An 18765-nucleotide genomic window follows, 5' to 3' on the forward strand; every position below is an offset into this window, starting at 1 on the left:
ATTGACAAAGTTTAGTAATGATATATTTTGTTGTAATTAACAAACCAGAACAAGCAGTCTCCATATCTATTTAGAGCATGGACTCAAGGAACTATTCATCATTCATTGATCTCGTACGGGGGAATATTAATCTTGAGGATGAAATTTTCGATGTATCTGAAAGTAGTCCCCTGTTAGTCGAAGATTCTCCAGTGAATAATGAAGTTGCCACTTCTAAGAAAAAACAAGCACGTGGTGTCAACTTCAGTGTTGAGGAAGATAAGCTGCTTGTAGCAGCATGGCTCAATACCAGTGTTGATCTTGTGTATGGTAATGAGCAACATAAAACAACATTTTATGGTAAAGTTGCCAAATACTTTATGGACCAAAAGATTGATTCTACACGTAGTGTTGCATCCCTAACAACCCGATGGGGAACAATTAATAGGGAAACAGTTAAATTTGTTGGGTCCTTAGCTAAAATTGAAGCAAAGAATGAAAGTGGAACCACGGCTCATGACAAGGTATAAATTTTGCAATGGTCTTTAATTTTTTTAGGTTTACAACACAAATGAATTGTTTGAAGAAACTAATTATATTATATTTATTTAATTTTTTTTAGATTGAGAAAGCAAAGGAATTGTTTAAAGAAATTCACGGTTCCGTTTTTCAATTTGAACATTGTTGGCTAATCTTGAAGGATTATCCAAAGTGGGCATCTACTATGCCTAGGGGAGATTCAAGAAAAGAAATGCCTCAAACTCCAGATTTAATAGATCAAGGAGTGGGGGTTGATGGCATTATGGATTTCGAGAGGCCAATAGGTAGAAAAGCTGAAAAGGCTAATCGAAAAAGAAAAGATGATGGGCAAGATATTGCAACGCAATATTTGAAAAAGAAAATGAAAGTTCTTGAAGAAGGTTGTGTAGCCAAAAAAGAGAGAATACGTATCAAAGCGGAAAAGGTTTCGCTTGCAAGAGTTGAAAGAGAATGAAAGAATTATGATGCTAGACACAAGTGGCATGAATGAAGACCAAAAAGCTTTTTATGATGGACTCAAAAAGGAAATCCTTGCAAAACAAAGATCAAGTCATTCGTTGGGTTGATGATGTTGGTGATATCTTGTTCCAACCTTATTTTGGTAGTAACTAATTCTAGGCCGTGATATGTATTTTGTGGCATTTTTTGGTTGTAGCTGACTTTAGGCCTTGATATGTATTTTGTGATCTTACCAAAAGGTCTTGACTCTTTTATTATGTAATTTTGTTGTAAATTCTAGTAGGCCACTGCCATGTAAGTAATCCTAACATTTTAGCTTATATAAAATGTTATGTATTTTCCATTTTGTTATGGTTTGAGTATTTTCCATGGAATTTCTACTATTGACTTATTATTATTAGTTTATGGTTTTTTGGATTGTCAATTGGTAAGTTGCAAAAGGTCGTAAAAGAATATGAGATTGATTCAGTTTTATTTATTTATTTTTAACTTCTAAAAACTAAGCAGTGGTAAATCTCCCTTTTTCCCCTAATTAGATTTTCAGATTTTCACCTGAAAATCTGAAAGAAAACCTAAAAAAGAAAAGAAAAGAAAAAAAAAAGTAACCACTCGATTCAACACAACCTGTTCATGGTTCATGGTTCATGGTTCTGTTTGAGAACACAAAAAGAAGGAAAAATAAAATTAGAAGTATGATAATGTTTTACCAAAAAAAACATTTGTGTTTCATATTGCTAAACAAAACTAATAAAAGAATGGATGTTACTGTCAGCATGCCTTTTAGAGTTTTCCAGAAGAACACCAAATTGGACCCCATCCCATGTGGAATTGAAAATACTTTCTACCTAGTTGCTTGATAAAGAAAGAATAAAGAATTAGGTTTGAACTACAGCCCACGTGACAGACTAGTCCTTAATTTTTTTTTTTTTTTAATTATAAATAGGTTTGACCATTTTATGTACTGGATTTGGACTGTAATGCCTGGAATGGACCTAAATAAGGGAATCTTACTAAGATAATAAGTCTGTACTCTATTTAAACCTATTAAAAAAAAAAAATCTAGGACTTGATTTAAAGAACCTGGAGTTCCGTATTGTCTTACTGTTTGCTAACTTTAGTAATAAAATTTCTATTGGAATTTTCTTCTAAATGCTGATTTCAGTTAACTCTAGGTGACAAGTCACAGGTTTTGTTCTCTCTTACTTGGTGTTGACTCCAAGCAAGCCTAGGTGTTGATTCCTGAGTTTGTTTTATTTTCTTCTCTTGTTGAAGTGGTGCTACATCAGTTTTTGTATCAAAGCTTGTTCTTATACATAATTCTATCTAGATTTGTTGTTCTTTGTGTGATAATGTCTAGACTTGATGTTTGTTTATTTATGATTGGAGCTCTGGAGAGCTGCCTCTTATTAATATTACCTCTCTAGTGATATTTTGGATTGTATGTTAGAGCAGAAATATGTACATTTTGAAAATAAATTATGTTAGTTTGAGGGATTGGAGAGTGTGTTTCTGGTAGTTGTTCTAATGGCCATTGATTATGAATCATATCCCTAGAACAACTTTGAAAACTAGGATTCAATGTCTAGGGAGGTTAGGAGTGAGTGAAACTGATGTGCTGTGATAGACATACCAGGTTCAAGCTTTCATATTGAGATTAGATTTGGCTACCAGATTTGACCTATTGTGTTGTGCATGTTTTTTTTTTTTTTTAATATTTTTATTATTAAAAGGATTTGGGACGTTGTTTTGGACATGGGCTTGATGAAAAGGGAAGTTGGTGACCTGTGTTATGAGTAGTTTTTTGCAACATGTTGCTAATGTTAGATAACCTCTCATAGCATTGTGGATTTATATATGTAGAACTCACATATACTATAAGAGAGAAATTTCATGAGCTAATGTTAGATAACCTCACTTTCTGAACTCCCCACTAGTTGAGCTACTATAGGTCTCTACAAAACAATAGTCCAAAGATAAAATGAATCAAATCTATATGGGGGCTAGTTTTCTAAACAACTATAATTTTGGAAATATACTCTATGTCTCTGAAATAATTTGTGCGAGTTTGAATGAGAAGTGCACAGATTTTTATGTAATAGAGGTCCTCTTTTTCTTTTTCTTTTTTGGGTTCTTTTTGGTGTATTCTCCTTGAACACAAAATTGTTTTCTTTCCTTTTCTTGATAGTCAAAAGTAAGCAATATAGAGCATTGTGAAAGTGTGCAACTAAGCTGATAAAATGTAATGCTTACACATTTCAACGCTTAGGGAAAATATCATTGGCTGCATATGTCACTTTTAGAGTATCTGGTACCTATTGCTTGATTGGTAGAATTGTGCCATACAGTAAAATACCACTAAGTTGCTATAAAGTACAATAAGAAAAGTTATTATTAGTTACATCAAGATAAGGTTTTATCAGTAAAGAGAGCTAGTAAGTGTTTTATGTTTGGTTTTCCATTTAATTCTATAGCTGCGTTGAGATGCTTGCTTAATTTTTAGCTTATTACTTTATGGTCTTCTACGAAGAAAATGATTTAAATGGCCAAGGACTTCCTGGCATCTTTAAATGGCCAAGGTCTTTTTCATTTAGTGATGGTGTTTACTATATATGGCAAAAGAAAAAGTTTTACTAGTTGCTCATGAACAAGTTTTACTAGTTGAGCTTGTTTGATAAGAAAATAAACCAACGTTTAACATATAATTGAATTTGTTAATGATTTGAACTCAACTTATGTTCGAAATAAATTTAAATGAATATTCCTAAATTTTTAATACTGACTTGTTTTGTTTACATTCCTACAAAATATATGACATCTATATTGATAATTGCTTTCTAATGTTTTCTTATAGTTTATCTCCATGGGTCGTTCTTTTTTTCGTAAATTGCTTGATGATGACTCAGATGAAGATGAGATAATTATAAAACTTCTCACGGGTTCGACACCACAACGTAAGCATCGTCGGTATATCGAACGTAATCATTTGGCAGGCCATAGAAGGCTTTATGATGACTACTTTGCCGAAGAACCTGTATATCCTCCCAACTTATTTCGAAGGAGATTTCGAATGAGACGTTCTCTTTTTCTCCGAATCTTATCTAGGGTAGAAGCTCATGAACCTTACTTTACCCAAAAAAGAAATGCTGCCAAAAAGCTTGGTCTATCTCCCCTTCAAAAGATGACCGCTGCACTTAGGATGCTTGCTTATGGAGTAGCGGCTAATTTTATGGATGAATATGTGAGAATAGCAGAAACCACTACAATAACTAGTTTGAAAAAATTTGTTGCAGCAGTGGTTGCTATTTTTTCAGAGGAATTCTTGAGGTCACCAAACAATGAAGACATCGCTAGATTGTTAGCCCATGGTGAAAAACGTGGATTTCCAGGCATGTTGGGAAGTATTGATTGCATGCATTGGAAATGGAAAAATTGTCCAACTGCATGGAAAGGGATGTATTGTGGTCATATTCGTGAGCCAAGTATTATTTTGGAAGCAGTGGCTTCATATGATCTTTGGATATGGCACTCATTTTTTGGGTTACCTGGATCAAACAATGATATTAACGTGTTGGAGCGATCTCATGTATTTTCTGAACTTGCACAAGGACGTGCTCCTGCAGTTAATTACTCAATTAATGGTGATGATTACACAATGGGATATTATCTTGCCGATGGCATATATCCACAATGGTCAACATTTGTGAAGACAATCCCAAGGCCACTATTAGCAAAAAGAAAATTATTTGCAAAAGCTCAGGAGGCATATAGGAAGGATGTAGAGCGTGCATTTAGAGTGCTTCAAGCACGATTTGCTATTGTACGTGGACCTGCACGGTTTTTCTATCATGAAACACTACATGACATTATGAAAGCGTGCATAATTCTTCATAACATGATTATTGAAGATGAGCGAGATGAAGCTGAAGCAGTGGACTTAGATTATGAACAAATTGATGAGATTTCATGTACACCAATGTCACTTGAGCCAACAAATGAATTTACGGAATTCATTCAAGTTCATCAATGCATTAGGGATCGAGAAGCTCATTCTCAACTCCAAATGAATCTCGTTGAGCATTTATGGCAATTACAAGGAGAGTCATGAAAACTTTTGGTTTTGTTTATTTGTCTCATTTTCTTTATGGAGTTGCCATTAAAACTTTTGATTTGGTTTATTTGTTTCATTTTGTTTTTATGAAGCTACCATTAAAACTCATTGGCTATGTTGTTTTGTTATGTTAAGTTTAGTATTAGCCAATTGTTTTGTTGTGTTAAATTTAAGTACTATTTGTCATCAAGGAAGTGACAAGCTCAATTATGTTTAATTCAATGGGTTTTGTGTGAGTTAATGTTATTGGATATGAGTTATTTGTGTAAGTTATTTGTGTGAGTTAATGTTATTAGATATGAGTTATTTGAGTTATTGGATATGACAGGTTCTAAGTATTTGAGTTAAAATGTTATTGGATATGAGTTGTTTGAGTTATTGGATATGACAGGTTCTGAGTTATTTGAGTTATTGGATATGACAGGTTCTAAGTATTTGAGTTAAAAATATGATAGTTGAATTAAGAGTATTTTCAGTTTTCAGAATTTTGTTATGCATGTAATACTGTGGCTGATGCTCACAATTGGCCAAACTTTGTACAGGGCAGTAGGTGTGGCTGGATTAAATCCCAGCTGACATTGCACCTCTAGTTTCATTTGATGCCCATTGAGGTTCTCTCAATAAAGTCCAAGCTGGCTGGTTTCTAAAAAAAAAAAAAAAAGAATTAAGAGTATTGTTTCAAGCCCAGCAGGCTGGCCGGTTTCTTAAAAAAAAAAAAAAATATTAACAATATTGTTTGAAGCCCAGGCAGGCTGGCCGGATTCTTAAAAAAAAAAGATTGAAGAGTATTGTTTGAAGCCCAAGCAGGATGGTCGGTTTCTTAAAAAAAAAAAAAAAAATTAACTGTTTTGTTTGAAGCCCAGGCAGGCTGGCCGGTTTCTACCAAAAAAAAAAAAAAAGAATTAAGAGTTTTGTTTGAAATGTTACCGTTGAAATTTGAAAGAGAGTGGAAATGTTACCGTTGGAGCAAATTATAAAGAAAGGATAAAATAAGAATTAAAATATAATATTTAAATGAAGTGGTAAAAATATAGAACATCTGATAAATGAGATGTTGTAAAATGATGTGGTAAAATAATAAAGTAGGCTTTTGATGTGGTAAAATGGCATAATATTTAGCACGGCTGCTACGGATGCTCTCCAGCTCAATATATTGTAGGGCCTAAGGCGAAAATGTTATGTGAGGCCTTTTCTCATATTATAATATTTAATTAATAAAATTGTATTTAACTTTTTTCTGTCATTTTTTATTTAAATATATCTTTCCTACTTTTTAAGATACAAAGTTATTGAAAAAAAAAAATTTGTATTCAAGTTTCCTTATATGTTTTCTTCAATATAACTAATCTTCTTTTTTTTTTTTGTGGCATAATTGATTATTTATACATTTTTTTTATGCGCAGAATTAATTTTTTTAGTTAACAATTAGAATATTATAATAAGAAACCGAAAAAATATATATAAATATATACATAGAAACAAAGAAGAAATTGAACATAAAATTTTATTTAAAAAATAATAACAAATTTGTCTAAAATAATAACAAAATAAAATAACCTAAGAGATAAGTATGTAGTGTTGAATGGTTGGAGATTACTATGCTACCACACGTCCCCAGGACCCTAACCCAACCCAATTTGTAAATCGTAAAATTTGACACGCCTATGCTTTGTCAGAAGGTTAAAGCTTCACAGGGAAGCAAGTATCAAACAACCAAGTAAACACTCTGAGAAAGTAAAACAAAGTAGCAAGAACCAAACAATGAGATAAGTAAGCAAGAATAAGACATTGTAGAGTAGTGCAAAACCTGAAGGAGGGCAACGCTGAACAGAAAGGAGGGTCCAATACACTACTAAGAAACGTATGAAAAAGTCACTTGTCAACAATTCATTAAAAATATTTGAGGTTTGAGGTTTGAGATTGATTGATTTTTTTTTTTGAGAGAAAGGGAGAGAATGATTTTCCAGATTCTAAGCGTGGGAGAATAATGACTCACATAGAGAATCGAACACTTTAGTTGCAGATTCAATGTTTTTTTTCTAATTTTTATAAAAAAAATTAATAATACTTTCGATTTATTGGTTAATATTTGAGGCTTAATTAATACTCTCAATGGTAAAGAAATATCTCTATTATTTAAATTTGAGGACCTTTTTTTTTTTTTTTTTTTTGTTGCTTAAATTTGGGGGCCTTAGAAACTTGTCTCAATTGTATCATGCATTGAGCCAATCCTATTAAGAGAGAAATCTAAAGAATAATATCTAAATTACTGTACCTAAATTATTGTACCTAAGTTTCGTAAACTCTATACCAACGATTCTTCTTATGAATTTGTCACTTTATATTTTCATAAACGCTCTCTCTGCATAATCTTAAAACCAAGCAGATACCAAAACGATCAGTGGACCCAACAATCATGAAAGCAATTCTTGTTTTTTTTTTCTAATCACACTTCATCATAGCCCACAGCCGTACCGTCATAAACAAGATCTCTATCAAAATAATGGACCAGGATTTATGGAACACAAGTGGGATTTGAATATTCCAAATTTAAATTCCAAAGCAGCTGTGGATTTTTAGTTCCATTCTCTTAACCCAAAATTTTCACATGCCTCAAAATATTTTTTTTCCCAATGTCTCATCACTCAATATCACACAATCACATCCCCAGGACCCCAAGTAGCTACCAAACAAAATTATTTCGAATCTTTTGTCTCGCTCCCAAACGAAACCTCATTGTTTGATTTTTAATCTTACAATTTTCTTTCATTGAAGCAAACAAAAAACGGTTGTCCTCTCTGTCCAGCAGTATTAATCAACTTGCCCATGAATTAAGTCCATCTCATTAAATACATTATGACGTTATCTTTTCCTCATTTTTTTTCTTTTTTAATTTGTTCCGTAAAAAAATAAATAAATAAAAAGCCAAAAAAAAAAAAATAGTTACAATGCTAAAGGGATGGACTTATTTATGTGAAAGGTCTAAGATGGATAGTGAAGAATGGTGAATTAGTAAATCTGTGGATGGACTTTTGGCTACCTAAAGGGAGGTTAAGAGAGCTCATTGAAGGACCCCTTAACCGGGAGCAAGCTGAATTAACAATTAAACAATGCTTTGATGAAAACAATGCTTGGATCCCATCTAGCATCTCTTTTGTTCTTCTTGAAAGTGTTCTGAATTCTATTTTGGCCACTCCCTTCTCCTATGACCCCCACTCAGTTGATGAACTTATGTGAGCATTCTCAAAGAATGGTTTTTTCTCCCTCAAATCAGTTTATCTCATTGCTAGGGGATTAAACCCCCTGAACTTGAACACTATGTCTTTCAAATGGGTTTGGAAGACTGAAACTCCCCCTAAGGTTCAGTTCTTTATGTGGCTTTGTCTACATGATAGCTTACCCACAGCTGAAGTGTTGGGTTCAAGGGGTTTAATACTTGAGCCGGTGTGTAAAATATGCAACAGGGAGATTGAGTCTATTGAACACCTATTCAAGGGCTGTGAATTTGCTCACAACTTCTGGCAGCAATTACAATTACCTATCTGCACTAGCAGCTCATTTGCCCTTCCATTTAAAGAATGGATGGAAATTAACTGCAGGGACCCAACAAATGTCACAGTGAAAGACATACCTTGGAAGATCATTTTTCCTTTGGGGCTTTGGCGGCTGTGGCTGCATGGGAATAATTATGTTTTTAGGACAGGAACTGTTGACAATTAGAGCTGGAAAAAGTGTATGAGGTACAACACTGAACTCTACGCTATTGGGTTTGAAGCAAAGATCAAGCCGTCCAAACTATCGTTCCTATGGGCTAGGAGAAGCCACCAAGGGGCTGGTTGAAGCTTAATTCTGATGGTTCAGCCCTGAAGAACCCAGGTAAGGCAGGTGGGGGAGGTTTATTTCGTGATCACGAAGGTAAATGGGTGAAGGGATATGCTAGAGGGATCGGCCACACCAATAGTTTCATGGCTGAACTGTGGGCTTTGAGAGACAGTTTAATCCTAGCTAGGGAGATGGGATTGAACAACCTTATCATTGAGCTTGATGCATTGAGTATTGTTATGCTTATGAATAATGAGGCTGAAAATATCATGATGGAACCATTGCTATCGGATTGCAGGAATCTCATGAAGCAAATCCCAAACAAGCGCGTAATTCATTCCTACCGTGAAGCCAATTAATGTGCAGATGCTTTGGCCAAGCTAGAAGCACAATCCTTCACTCATTTTGTTGTTTTTTGTAACCTACCGCCTGTGGTGGAGACTTTGTTAGCTTTTGATAAGGCTAGTATGTATTATAATAGATTTGTAAATTCCTAGTTTAATGTTAAATCTTGGTTTACCCAAAAAAAATAAAAAATAAAGAGACAACTTTTTTTTTTTCAGATTTTAACCCCCATTTTGTCCCACTGTGCACTACCAAATTGTTTTCATTGGTATTCTAATGCAACCGAACTTAAAAAATTTAAAAAAAAAAAAAAAACTAGGTTTGGCAATCCAAGTGAGGCATGTTTTTAACAGATGATAAGATCCTCAGCATTTTTTTTTTTTTTTTTTGAAATAATAACAATCCTCAACTTTAATGATTTAAAAAAAAAAATAGATATTATCTTTGATCGTATTTTTTCCGCCCTTGAATCTTGGGAGGCATCTCTCAACTACCAGATCAAGACAAGTTGACTCTGGTCTAAGTTTAACTGCATTAGGAGAATTTTTAATTCTGCAGCGGTGCAGCCCACCCTTTTAGGAAAAAAAAAAAAACACCCACATATTATATTCTTAATATATTTAGCATTTTTTATATTTAAAATTTTAAATAAAATAGAATTTAAAACAGAGAATCGTGTTTTAGAGAGTGATTAGCTAGCCTGATATAGACAAGACAATGTGAGAGAGTGATTAGATACCACCTGCATCATAAATTTTGAAGAAATGTTGTCGGTAGGAATAGTCTTTGTCAGTTTTAATTAAATAGAAATCAATTATGGTATTGCCTAGCCTTGCCCAATAGCTCTCATGGGTTCGCCAATCTTCTTCCTTCTACTCTCTTTGGCATTTTCATTCCCACTATCATCTTCAGCATTGATTGCTATTAGTAACGGCACATCCATATCAGTAGAGAAACCAGATAGTCTGATATCACTAAATGGCGACTTCTCTGCTGGCTTTTATTCTGTGGGTGATAATGCCTATTGCTTTGCCATTTGGTTTTGCAACTCACGCACCGTAGTTTGGATGGCAAACCGTGACCGGCCAGTTAATGGTAAGCACTCAAAGCTCTCTCTCCTCAAAAATGGCAATCTGATCTTAACTGATGCCAATAAATTAAATGTTTGGATCACAAACACTGTCTCACTCTCCTTTGTCCAATTATCTCTCTACAACACCGGTAACCTTGTTCTATGCAATGTGGACGGTGTTATTTTGTGGCAAAGCTTTGATTTCCCTACAGATACCCTTCTTCCTCAACAACTACTCACTAGAAACATCAAGCTTGTCTCCTCAAGAAGCCAGAGCAATTATTCCACTGGTTTCTATGAGTTTTTCTTCAACAACAAAAACATTCTCCGCCTTTTTTATAATGATTCTGGGATTTCCAGTACTGATTATTGGCCTAACCCATGGCTTACACTCTGGGATACTGGAAGGATCTCCTACAACAATAGCAAAACAGCTGTCCTTAATTCCTTGGGGAACTTTAGTTCATCCGATAATTTAACTTTTGTGTCAGCTGACTATGGAGCAGTACTTCATAGAAGATTGACACTTGATTACGATGGTAACATTCGATTGTACAGTTGGGAAGAGGAGAGGCAGAGTTGGGTTGTTTCATGGCAAGCCATTCAGAAACCTTGCGAGATGATTCCTGGTGCTTGTGGGGCAAACGGTTTGTGCAGTTATGTTATTGGTTCCGGCAGAAAATGTTCCTGCCCACCAGGATACAAGATGAAAAATCGTATTGATTGGGCTGATGGCTGTGAACTCGAAGTTGATCTCTCTTGCGAGCAAAATGAGTCGGGGTTTCTGCAGTTATCCCAGGTTGACTTTTACTCGTATTATGGGAATGATTTTGGGCTGTTCAACAATTACAGCTTTGATCAATGTAGGGATCTATGTCTGGCCTCTTGTGATTGCAAAGCGTTCGAATACAGCTTTAACGAGTATTACGGTTATTCAAAATGTTCTCCTAAGACACGATTGCTAAATGGGTATCATACACCGAATTCAAATGGAGACCTCTTTTTGAAACTACCGAAAAGCAAAATATTGTCCCTCCTCAATCCTCTAGAAGAATTCAATTTAACTTGCCCAGGCGATGGTACAATACAAAGTGGTAGAAACAGGACAAAAAAATTCATGCTTTGGTTTGCTTGTGGAGTGGGTGGACTTGAAATCATCTCTTTCTTTCTGGTGTGGTGTCTTTTCATCAAAATCGAGAAAAGTTTAGGTGTTGACAAGCAAGCCTATGATCGTGCTGCCATCGGATTCAGAAATTTTACATATACAGAACTAAAAAAGGCCACAAAGAATTTTAGTGAAGAGATCGGAAGAGGTGCGGGAGGAATTGTCTACAAAGGGGTGTTGTCTGACAAACGAGTTGCCGCAATCAAACTTCTCAAAGAAGCCAGCCAAGGAGATGGTGAATTTCTAGCTGAAGTAACCATCATTGGAAGGATTAACCACATGAACTTAATAGAGATGTGGGGTTATTGTGCAGAGGGAAAGTATCGGCTTTTAGTATATGAGTATATGGAGCATGGTTCTTTAGCAGATAACCTTTCAGCTAATGTACTTGATTGGGAAAAAAGGTTCAAAATTGTTGTGGGCATTGCGAAAGGCCTAGCCTATTTGCATGAAGATTGCTTGGATTGGATTTTGCATTGCGATATAAAGCCTCAAAATATACTTTTGGACTCAACTTATCAACCAAAAGTGGCAGATTTTGGCCTGTCAAAGCTACAAAATAGAGGTGTCCTTAAGAATTCAAGCTTCTCAAATATAAGAGGAACACGAGGTTATATGGCTCCAGAGTGGATTTTCAATCTACCTATCACCTCCAAAGTGGATGTTTATAGCTATGGGATTGTTGTGCTGGAAATGGTGACAGGAAAAGGTCCATCAAGGAGTGTCCATGCAATAGATGATGGTGGGGAGGCAGAGCACAAAAGGCTGGTTACATGGGTGAGGGAAAAAATGAAGAAAGTGGCTATAGATACTTCCTTACTTGAAGAAATCATTGATCCAATGTTGGTAGGTAAATATGACATATTTGAGATGGAAGCTTTGGTTCATGTTGCTCTACAATGCGTAGAAGAAGACAAAGATGAAAGACCTACCATGAGCCAAGTAGTAGAGATGCTCTTACGCCAAGAAAAAGTCAGTGATGTTGTTATATTTGACGAGTGTAGTGATGAGTGAAGCCTCAAGGCCTACTAAATATGATATCTCAAGTGACTACCAAATTTCATTCATAAAGCAATCATAATTGCGAACCTGTTCTCTCCTATATTTTAGCATGCACTTTCATGTGAAACAAGTGTGTGTGTGTGTTTTTTTTAACTTATTTATCCTTTTCATTAGCTTGCATCTGCCCTTTAAACTAATCATGTACCTGCAACAACGTGATTCAATAAAATCTATGACTTAATTCTCTTAGATTAAAATTTCAATAATAAGATAGAAATTTTGGTTAAAATATACTATTGATATCTAAATTTTATTATATTGGCAGTTTTAGTCCTTAACAAACTTAAAATAGTTACTTTTAGTCCTTAAAAATTTAAAGAGGTCAATCTTGGTCTCTAACAAATTCTAAGTAATTGCTTGTTGTATTGTGCAATGCTAATGTGTCAACTTCTAATTTGACTACGTCATATTAGGGATTAAATGTGATCATTTTAAAATTTGTTAATAAAATAAAGTAGAGAGAGAGTAATATTTTTGTGTCAAGAATTGTGCAAGAAACTACCTTTTTATAGTTTTTATAGAAGCATATATGTGTAGCACAAGTAAAAGGAGTGTAGGCAAGTAATTTATGGTACAAGTAATAAGACATTGAGCCTAAACCCATTGGGCTAGACAGTAATATATGCTAACAAACTTCGAGGGCTAGATTCACTAATTTGTTAAATTTTGAAGACCAACAATATATTTAATCCTAAATAGTATTACTTAAGTATGTAATTTTTTTTTTTTTCCTTTATTTTGGGTAAAAAGGATAATATTATTATGGAGGGCAGCTAGCCCTCATTAAAAAGGAACCCAACATTCATACACTATACCAATATGGTTCAAATTAAGTAACAAATACACATCGGTCATCAAAAGGAGGCTCATAAAGCAAAACAAAATCCTGTGCTTAGTGGACATCCTGCCAAGCAAGTGCATCAACACACTTGATAGCCTTCCTATAGTAGTGGAAGATCCAAACTTGAGGAATTTTCCTTAAGACTTTCCCTGTAATCAGCCACAATAATTGCATTAGAATATTGTTAGCAAGATCCGGGTTTTCAAGAAGACCAACAATAATCTTAGCATCTAGCTCAATTTCCTCTGCCAGCAAATTAAGTAATGCAAAGACTAATTCCATCCCTAACAGCCCACAACTCAGCAGCCACACTTGAAGTAAATGTAAGTTTGTAGCTTCAATATGAAAGAATGCTTTAAAGTTTGTATGATGGTTTTACTTTTATGTCATTTGACTATGGAGCAGTGCTTCATAGAAGATTGACACTTGATTATGATGGTAATATTTGATTGTATAGTTGGGAAGACGAGGGAAAGACCTGGGTTGTCTCATGGCAAGCCATACAAACACCTTGTAACATTCCTGGTGCTTGTGGGGCCAACAGTTTGTGGAGTTATGTGTTCTGGCTGGAAATGTTCCTGCCTTCCAGGCTACAAGATGAAAAATCATAGTGATTGGGCTTACGGTTGTGAACCCCAATTGCATCTCTCTTGTAACAAAAATGAGTCGAAATTTCAGTTGTTGTCCCATGTTGACTTTTACGGGAATGATTTTGGGGTCTTCCTCAATTACACCCTCAACCATTATAAGGATATATGCTTGAAATCATGTGATTGCAAAGCATTCCAATACACCCTTCGCCATGGTTATACAATTTGTTACCCTAAGATGTTATTGCTAAATGGATCTCATTATCCAAATTTAAATGGAAACATCTATTTGAAATTGCCAAAAAACAAACTCTTGTCCAACAACTCTTGAAGAATTCAGTTTAAATTGCTCAAGTAAAAGTACACTACAAAGTACTAAATACAATGAAAACGGGACAGTGAAATTCATGCTTTGGTTTGCCTGTGGAGTAGGAGGACTTGAAATCATTTGTATCTTTGTGGTATGGTTTCTCTTGATCAAAACCCGAAAAAATTCAAGTGCAAACAAGGAAGGTTATGTTCTTGCTACCACCGGATTTAGATATTTTACCTATGCTGAGCTAAAAAAGGTCACAAAGGGTTTTACTGTGATAGGCCAAAAACGAATTGATCCTTTGTGATGAATTAATTGATTAATTAGTCAAGTTTATTAATTAATCAAATTAACATACAAATGCGTGGTAGCACAAACAAATCACCAATTAAACTAAGTGCAGCGAAAAATAAATTGATACGATGATTTGTTTACAAATAGGGAAAACCAACACGGCAAAAACCCCCACCGGGTGATTTTAAGGTCACCACTCCTAAAAATCCACTATTATCATAACAAGCGGTTACAAGTAAAGGAATCTCAATACCTTATACCAACATACAGTTGAACTCTTACCCCAATATACAATTGGACTTGTTTTGTAGTGACAATCTCTCTTTTTGATGCACATCTCCCAGTACATGATTAACCAATTGCGCGGATCCCAGTATGTGACTTCAATCACCAACTAGAGAAGGTTGTTGGCTGCAAAGTTCTTCAGTTCATCCCAATGATGAAAATCAAGAAAATACTTGGTCACAAAACCCTACAGTGCACAAACACAGCAACTTCTTCAAAAGAATGATGAATTAGGGCAAATTCTGTCTCTGGTCACAATTTGCTTGAATAAACTTTACTCAACACTTGTGCAACTTGTGTCACCTTTGACGGCCCTTAAAATAATCTTTTTATATGTTTAGGGTTGTGAGAAAAGAAAGCCCAAACACATAATCATGGATTAGAGTCAAAATAGAACTGAAATTCTATTTTTCATAAATCTCGACAGATGCTTGTTTGTCGAGCTGCTGTCGAGCCACAGGGCTAGAACAACTCTTCAAGCTCGATAGATAACTAGCTGTTGAGTTTTAATGAACTTGCACTTTTTAGCTTGAATCTTGGATATACTTGCATGGCTTTAACACTTGATCTTGAAACATAGTTTCTTGATATATTAGACACATCCTAAATCTACCCAAATACAAGTAAAATACGTTTTGTCAAAGAATTAGCCAATTATATAAAATAGTGACATATGTTCCTAACAAATGAATCACATATGTCCTAACATACTGAAGAGATTGGAAGAGGTGCAGGGGGAATTGTATACAAAGGGGTGTTCCCTGACAGTCGAGTTACAGCAATCAAGCGTCTCAATGAAGCCAACCAAGGAGAAGGTGAATTTCTAGTAGAAGTAAGCATCATTGGAAGGATTAACCACATGAACTTAATAGAGATGTGGGGTTATTGTGCAGAGGGAAAGCACAGGCTTTTGGTGTACGAGTACATGGAGTATGGTTCTTTAGCAAAAAACCTCTCAATTAAGACACTTAATTGGGAGAAAAGGTTCAAAATTGCCATGGGCACTGCAAAATGCCTAACCTATTTGCATGAGGATTGCTTGGAATGGATTTTACATTGCAATGTAAAGCCTCATAATATACTTTTGGACTTGACTTATCAACCAAAAGTGGCAGATTTTGGCTAGAGGTGTTCTTAAGCATTCAAGCTTCTCAAAGATAAGAGGAACTCGTGGTTATATGGTTCCAGAGTGAGTTTTCAATCTACCTATCACCTCCAAAGTGGATGTTTATGGCTATGGGATTGTTGTGCTAGAAATGGTGACCAAAAAGGGGCCGTCAAGGAGTGTCCATGCTATAGATGATGGTGGGGAGGCAGAGCACAAAAGGCTGGTTACGTGGGGTAGAGAAAATATGAAGAAAGAGGCTGCAAATATTTCCTCACTTGAAAACATCATTGATCCAATGTTGGAAGGTAAATTGATATGGGCGAGATGGAAGCTTTGGTTCAAGTTGCTTTACAATCAGTAGAAGAAGATAAAGATGAAAGACCTACCATGAGCAAGTAGTTGAGATGCTCTCATACCAAGAAAAAGATTTAGTCCCATGACCTACTAAATATGATATGTCTAGTGACTACCAAATTCCATATATAAAGCAAGCATAGTTGTGAATGCTTTACCCAATAAATTGGAGTCTCTCCTATAGTCCTGTACGTTGGGCAGGCATTTAGCATCCACTTTGATGTGAAATAGGTGAGTGTGTGTGTTTTTTTAAATTTATTTAACCTTTTCATTAGCTTGCATCTTCCCTTTAAACTAGTCATGTACCTACAACAACATGAGTCAATAAAATCTATGACTTAATTCCCAAAAAATAAAAATAGAATTCCTCGTTTGTTAGATAATTCTTCTCCATCCTTTTCCAAAGATTAAAAATTCAATAATTTGATAAAAATTTTGGTTAAGACATATTGTTGATCTCTAAAGTTTAGCAATTTTAGTTCCTGAAATTTAAAGTTATCACTTTTAATTCTTAACAAACTTAAATTAATTGCTTTTAGTCCCTAAATAATTTAAAAGATCAATCTTAGTCCCTAAGAAACTCTAAGTAATAGCTTGTGCAATCACTTTAAACTTTGTTAATTAAGAGAGAGAGAGAGAGAGAGAATAATTTATTAATATTTTTGTGTCAAGAATTGCGTCAAGAACTACCTTTTTATATAAGCATATATGTGTGTAGCTCAAATAAAAGGTGCGTAAGGCAAGTAATTTATAGCACAAGCAATAAAACAGTAGGCCTAAGTCCATTGGGCTAGACCATAATATATACTAACAAACTTTAGGGACTAAATTCGCTAGTATTTTAAATTTTGAAGACCAACAATATTTTTAAGCCTAAATGATATTAATTAATTATGTAAGTTTTTTTTTTTTTAAAAGGATAATATTATTAAGGAGGACAGCTAACCCCCATCAAAAGGAACCAAACGTTCATACACTGTACCAACATGGTCCAAATTTAAAGTAACAAATACACATTAGAATGAGGCTCATAAAACAAAACAAAATCTTGAGCTCAGTGGACAATCCGCTAGGCAAGTGGATCAGTACACTTGTTAGCCTTTGTATAGTAGTGGGATATCCTAACTTGAGGAAATCTCCTTGGAATTTCTCTGCAATCAATCACAATAATAGCATTAGAATTGTTAGCAAGATTAGGGTCTTTAAGAAAATCAACAATAATCTTAACATCGAGCTCAATTTCTACTGCATGCAAATTAAGGGAAATGGAAAGACTAATTCCAATAGTAGCATTAGAATTATTAGCAAGATTATGGTCTTTAAGAAGATCAACAATAATCTTAACATCTAGCTCAATTTCTACTGCCCGCAAATTAAGGGAAATGGAAAGACCAATTCCATTCCTAACAGCCCACAACTCAGCAGCCAATCTAGATTTTTTTTTCATCTTGCTCCATTAAGTTTGAGATTTTTTATATTGGTCCATCAAAATTTGAATCCGTTCTCCAAAAATGGAAAAATGCTCCTTTTGTCCATCAGGGTGCCGAAGGGGAGGTTTTATTTATCATCATCTGAACTCACTGGAGTGAATATGAATTTTCTAAGATTTTAAATTTTTCTCTCTCCTTTGCAAGCCCAGAGGAGGCTGGCTTTACCTTAGATTTTCTAACCATGCCTAGCCAGATGAATCATTTGTTCAAGCAGCCCAGTCCATTAAAAAGGTTATTCCAGTCTAGACTCTAGACTCTATTCTCTGGACCTTCATTTGTTAAATTATAAAAGCTAAACATCGACAAGGTAAATTGCGAGTGCCATAAACAACGCCAAGGCCATACCCAACCAACAAAATAGAAGTACCTGTAAAGCGCAGACGGTTGTGGCACCTCGAGAAATCTAGAGATGTTGTATAAAATTACGTAGAATCATGTTATTATTTTCTCAGGTTTTTTTTTTTTTTTTTTTTTTTGATGAAACAAAATAATATTACTGATGATTAAAAGCATAATACAGAACAAAGAGCCTAAGAAGACTCAAGACACTAGCAGAAAGAGAATACACTTAAGTCTACAAAGACACATGAAAACCCATTAAAAAAAAACTAACACCAACTCCAGCTAAAGATAGCACAAGACAATACAAACCAGCATTAACAGAGATATATATTAGCCCATCATTGTGCAAGATATAGAATAATGCCCCAACTAACAATAAAAATTAAACAAACATCACCACGCACTCTTGTCTCTTAGTGTGATGGTCATTACATAAGGGCTGAAATTCAAATCTCTAAAATAAAGTTTCACACACATTTACATTTAAATTAGGTTAAAGTATAATTTCTATTTTGTATAAAATAAAAAATTAAAAAAAAAAAAAAAACACAACTTTAATGATAAAAAAATTAAAATTAAAAAACTACATTAGAGCA

The 18765-nt window shown here is 34.6% G+C and overlaps 3 protein-coding genes and 1 pseudogene across 3 annotated transcripts; all 4 read left to right on the forward strand.

The window, feature by feature from the left end:
* Window positions 1–359: 359 nt before the first annotated feature.
* On the forward strand, window positions 360–973 carry LOC115972942. Its single transcript, XM_031093161.1, has 2 exons — window positions 360–503; window positions 602–973. The coding sequence occupies exons 1-2, from the start codon at window positions 360–362 to the stop codon at window positions 971–973; spliced, it is 516 nt and encodes a 171-aa protein (XP_030949021.1).
* Window positions 974–3838: 2865 nt separating this feature from the next.
* LOC115972943 lies at window positions 3839–5083 on the forward strand. Its single transcript, XM_031093163.1, has one exon. The coding sequence runs from the start codon at window positions 3839–3841 to the stop codon at window positions 5081–5083; it is 1245 nt and encodes a 414-aa protein (XP_030949023.1).
* Window positions 5084–9972: 4889 nt separating this feature from the next.
* Window positions 9973–12565, forward strand: LOC115972926 (putative receptor protein kinase ZmPK1). The gene has a single exon (XM_031093151.1). It carries the CDS (start codon window positions 10102–10104, stop codon window positions 12502–12504), a length of 2403 nt encoding a protein of 800 aa, XP_030949011.1. The 5' UTR covers window positions 9973–10101; the 3' UTR covers window positions 12505–12565.
* A 1211-nt stretch (window positions 12566–13776) lies between these two features.
* LOC115972944 lies at window positions 13777–16344 on the forward strand (annotated as a pseudogene).
* The last annotated feature ends 2421 nt before the right edge of the window (window positions 16345–18765 follow it).

Source organism: Quercus lobata, unplaced genomic scaffold (assembly GCF_001633185.2).
Source record: "Quercus lobata isolate SW786 unplaced genomic scaffold, ValleyOak3.0 Primary Assembly Scq3eQI_100, whole genome shotgun sequence".
Lineage (NCBI taxonomy): Eukaryota > Viridiplantae > Streptophyta > Magnoliopsida > Fagales > Fagaceae > Quercus > Quercus lobata.

Bases quoted from the DNA above. Each gene is read 5' to 3' on its own strand.
- LOC115972942 (XM_031093161.1), top strand. From the start codon at position 360: ATGGACCAAAAGATTGATTCTACACGTAGTGTTGCATCCCTAACAACC. The intron at 504-601 runs GTATAAATTTTG...AATTTTTTTTAG, and splicing joins GAACCACGGCTCATGACAAG to ATTGAGAAAGCAAAGGAATT.
- LOC115972943 (XM_031093163.1), top strand. From the start codon at position 3,839: ATGGGTCGTTCTTTTTTTCGTAAATTGCTTGATGATGACTCAGATGAA.
- LOC115972926 (XM_031093151.1), top strand. From the start codon at position 10,102: ATGGGTTCGCCAATCTTCTTCCTTCTACTCTCTTTGGCATTTTCATTC.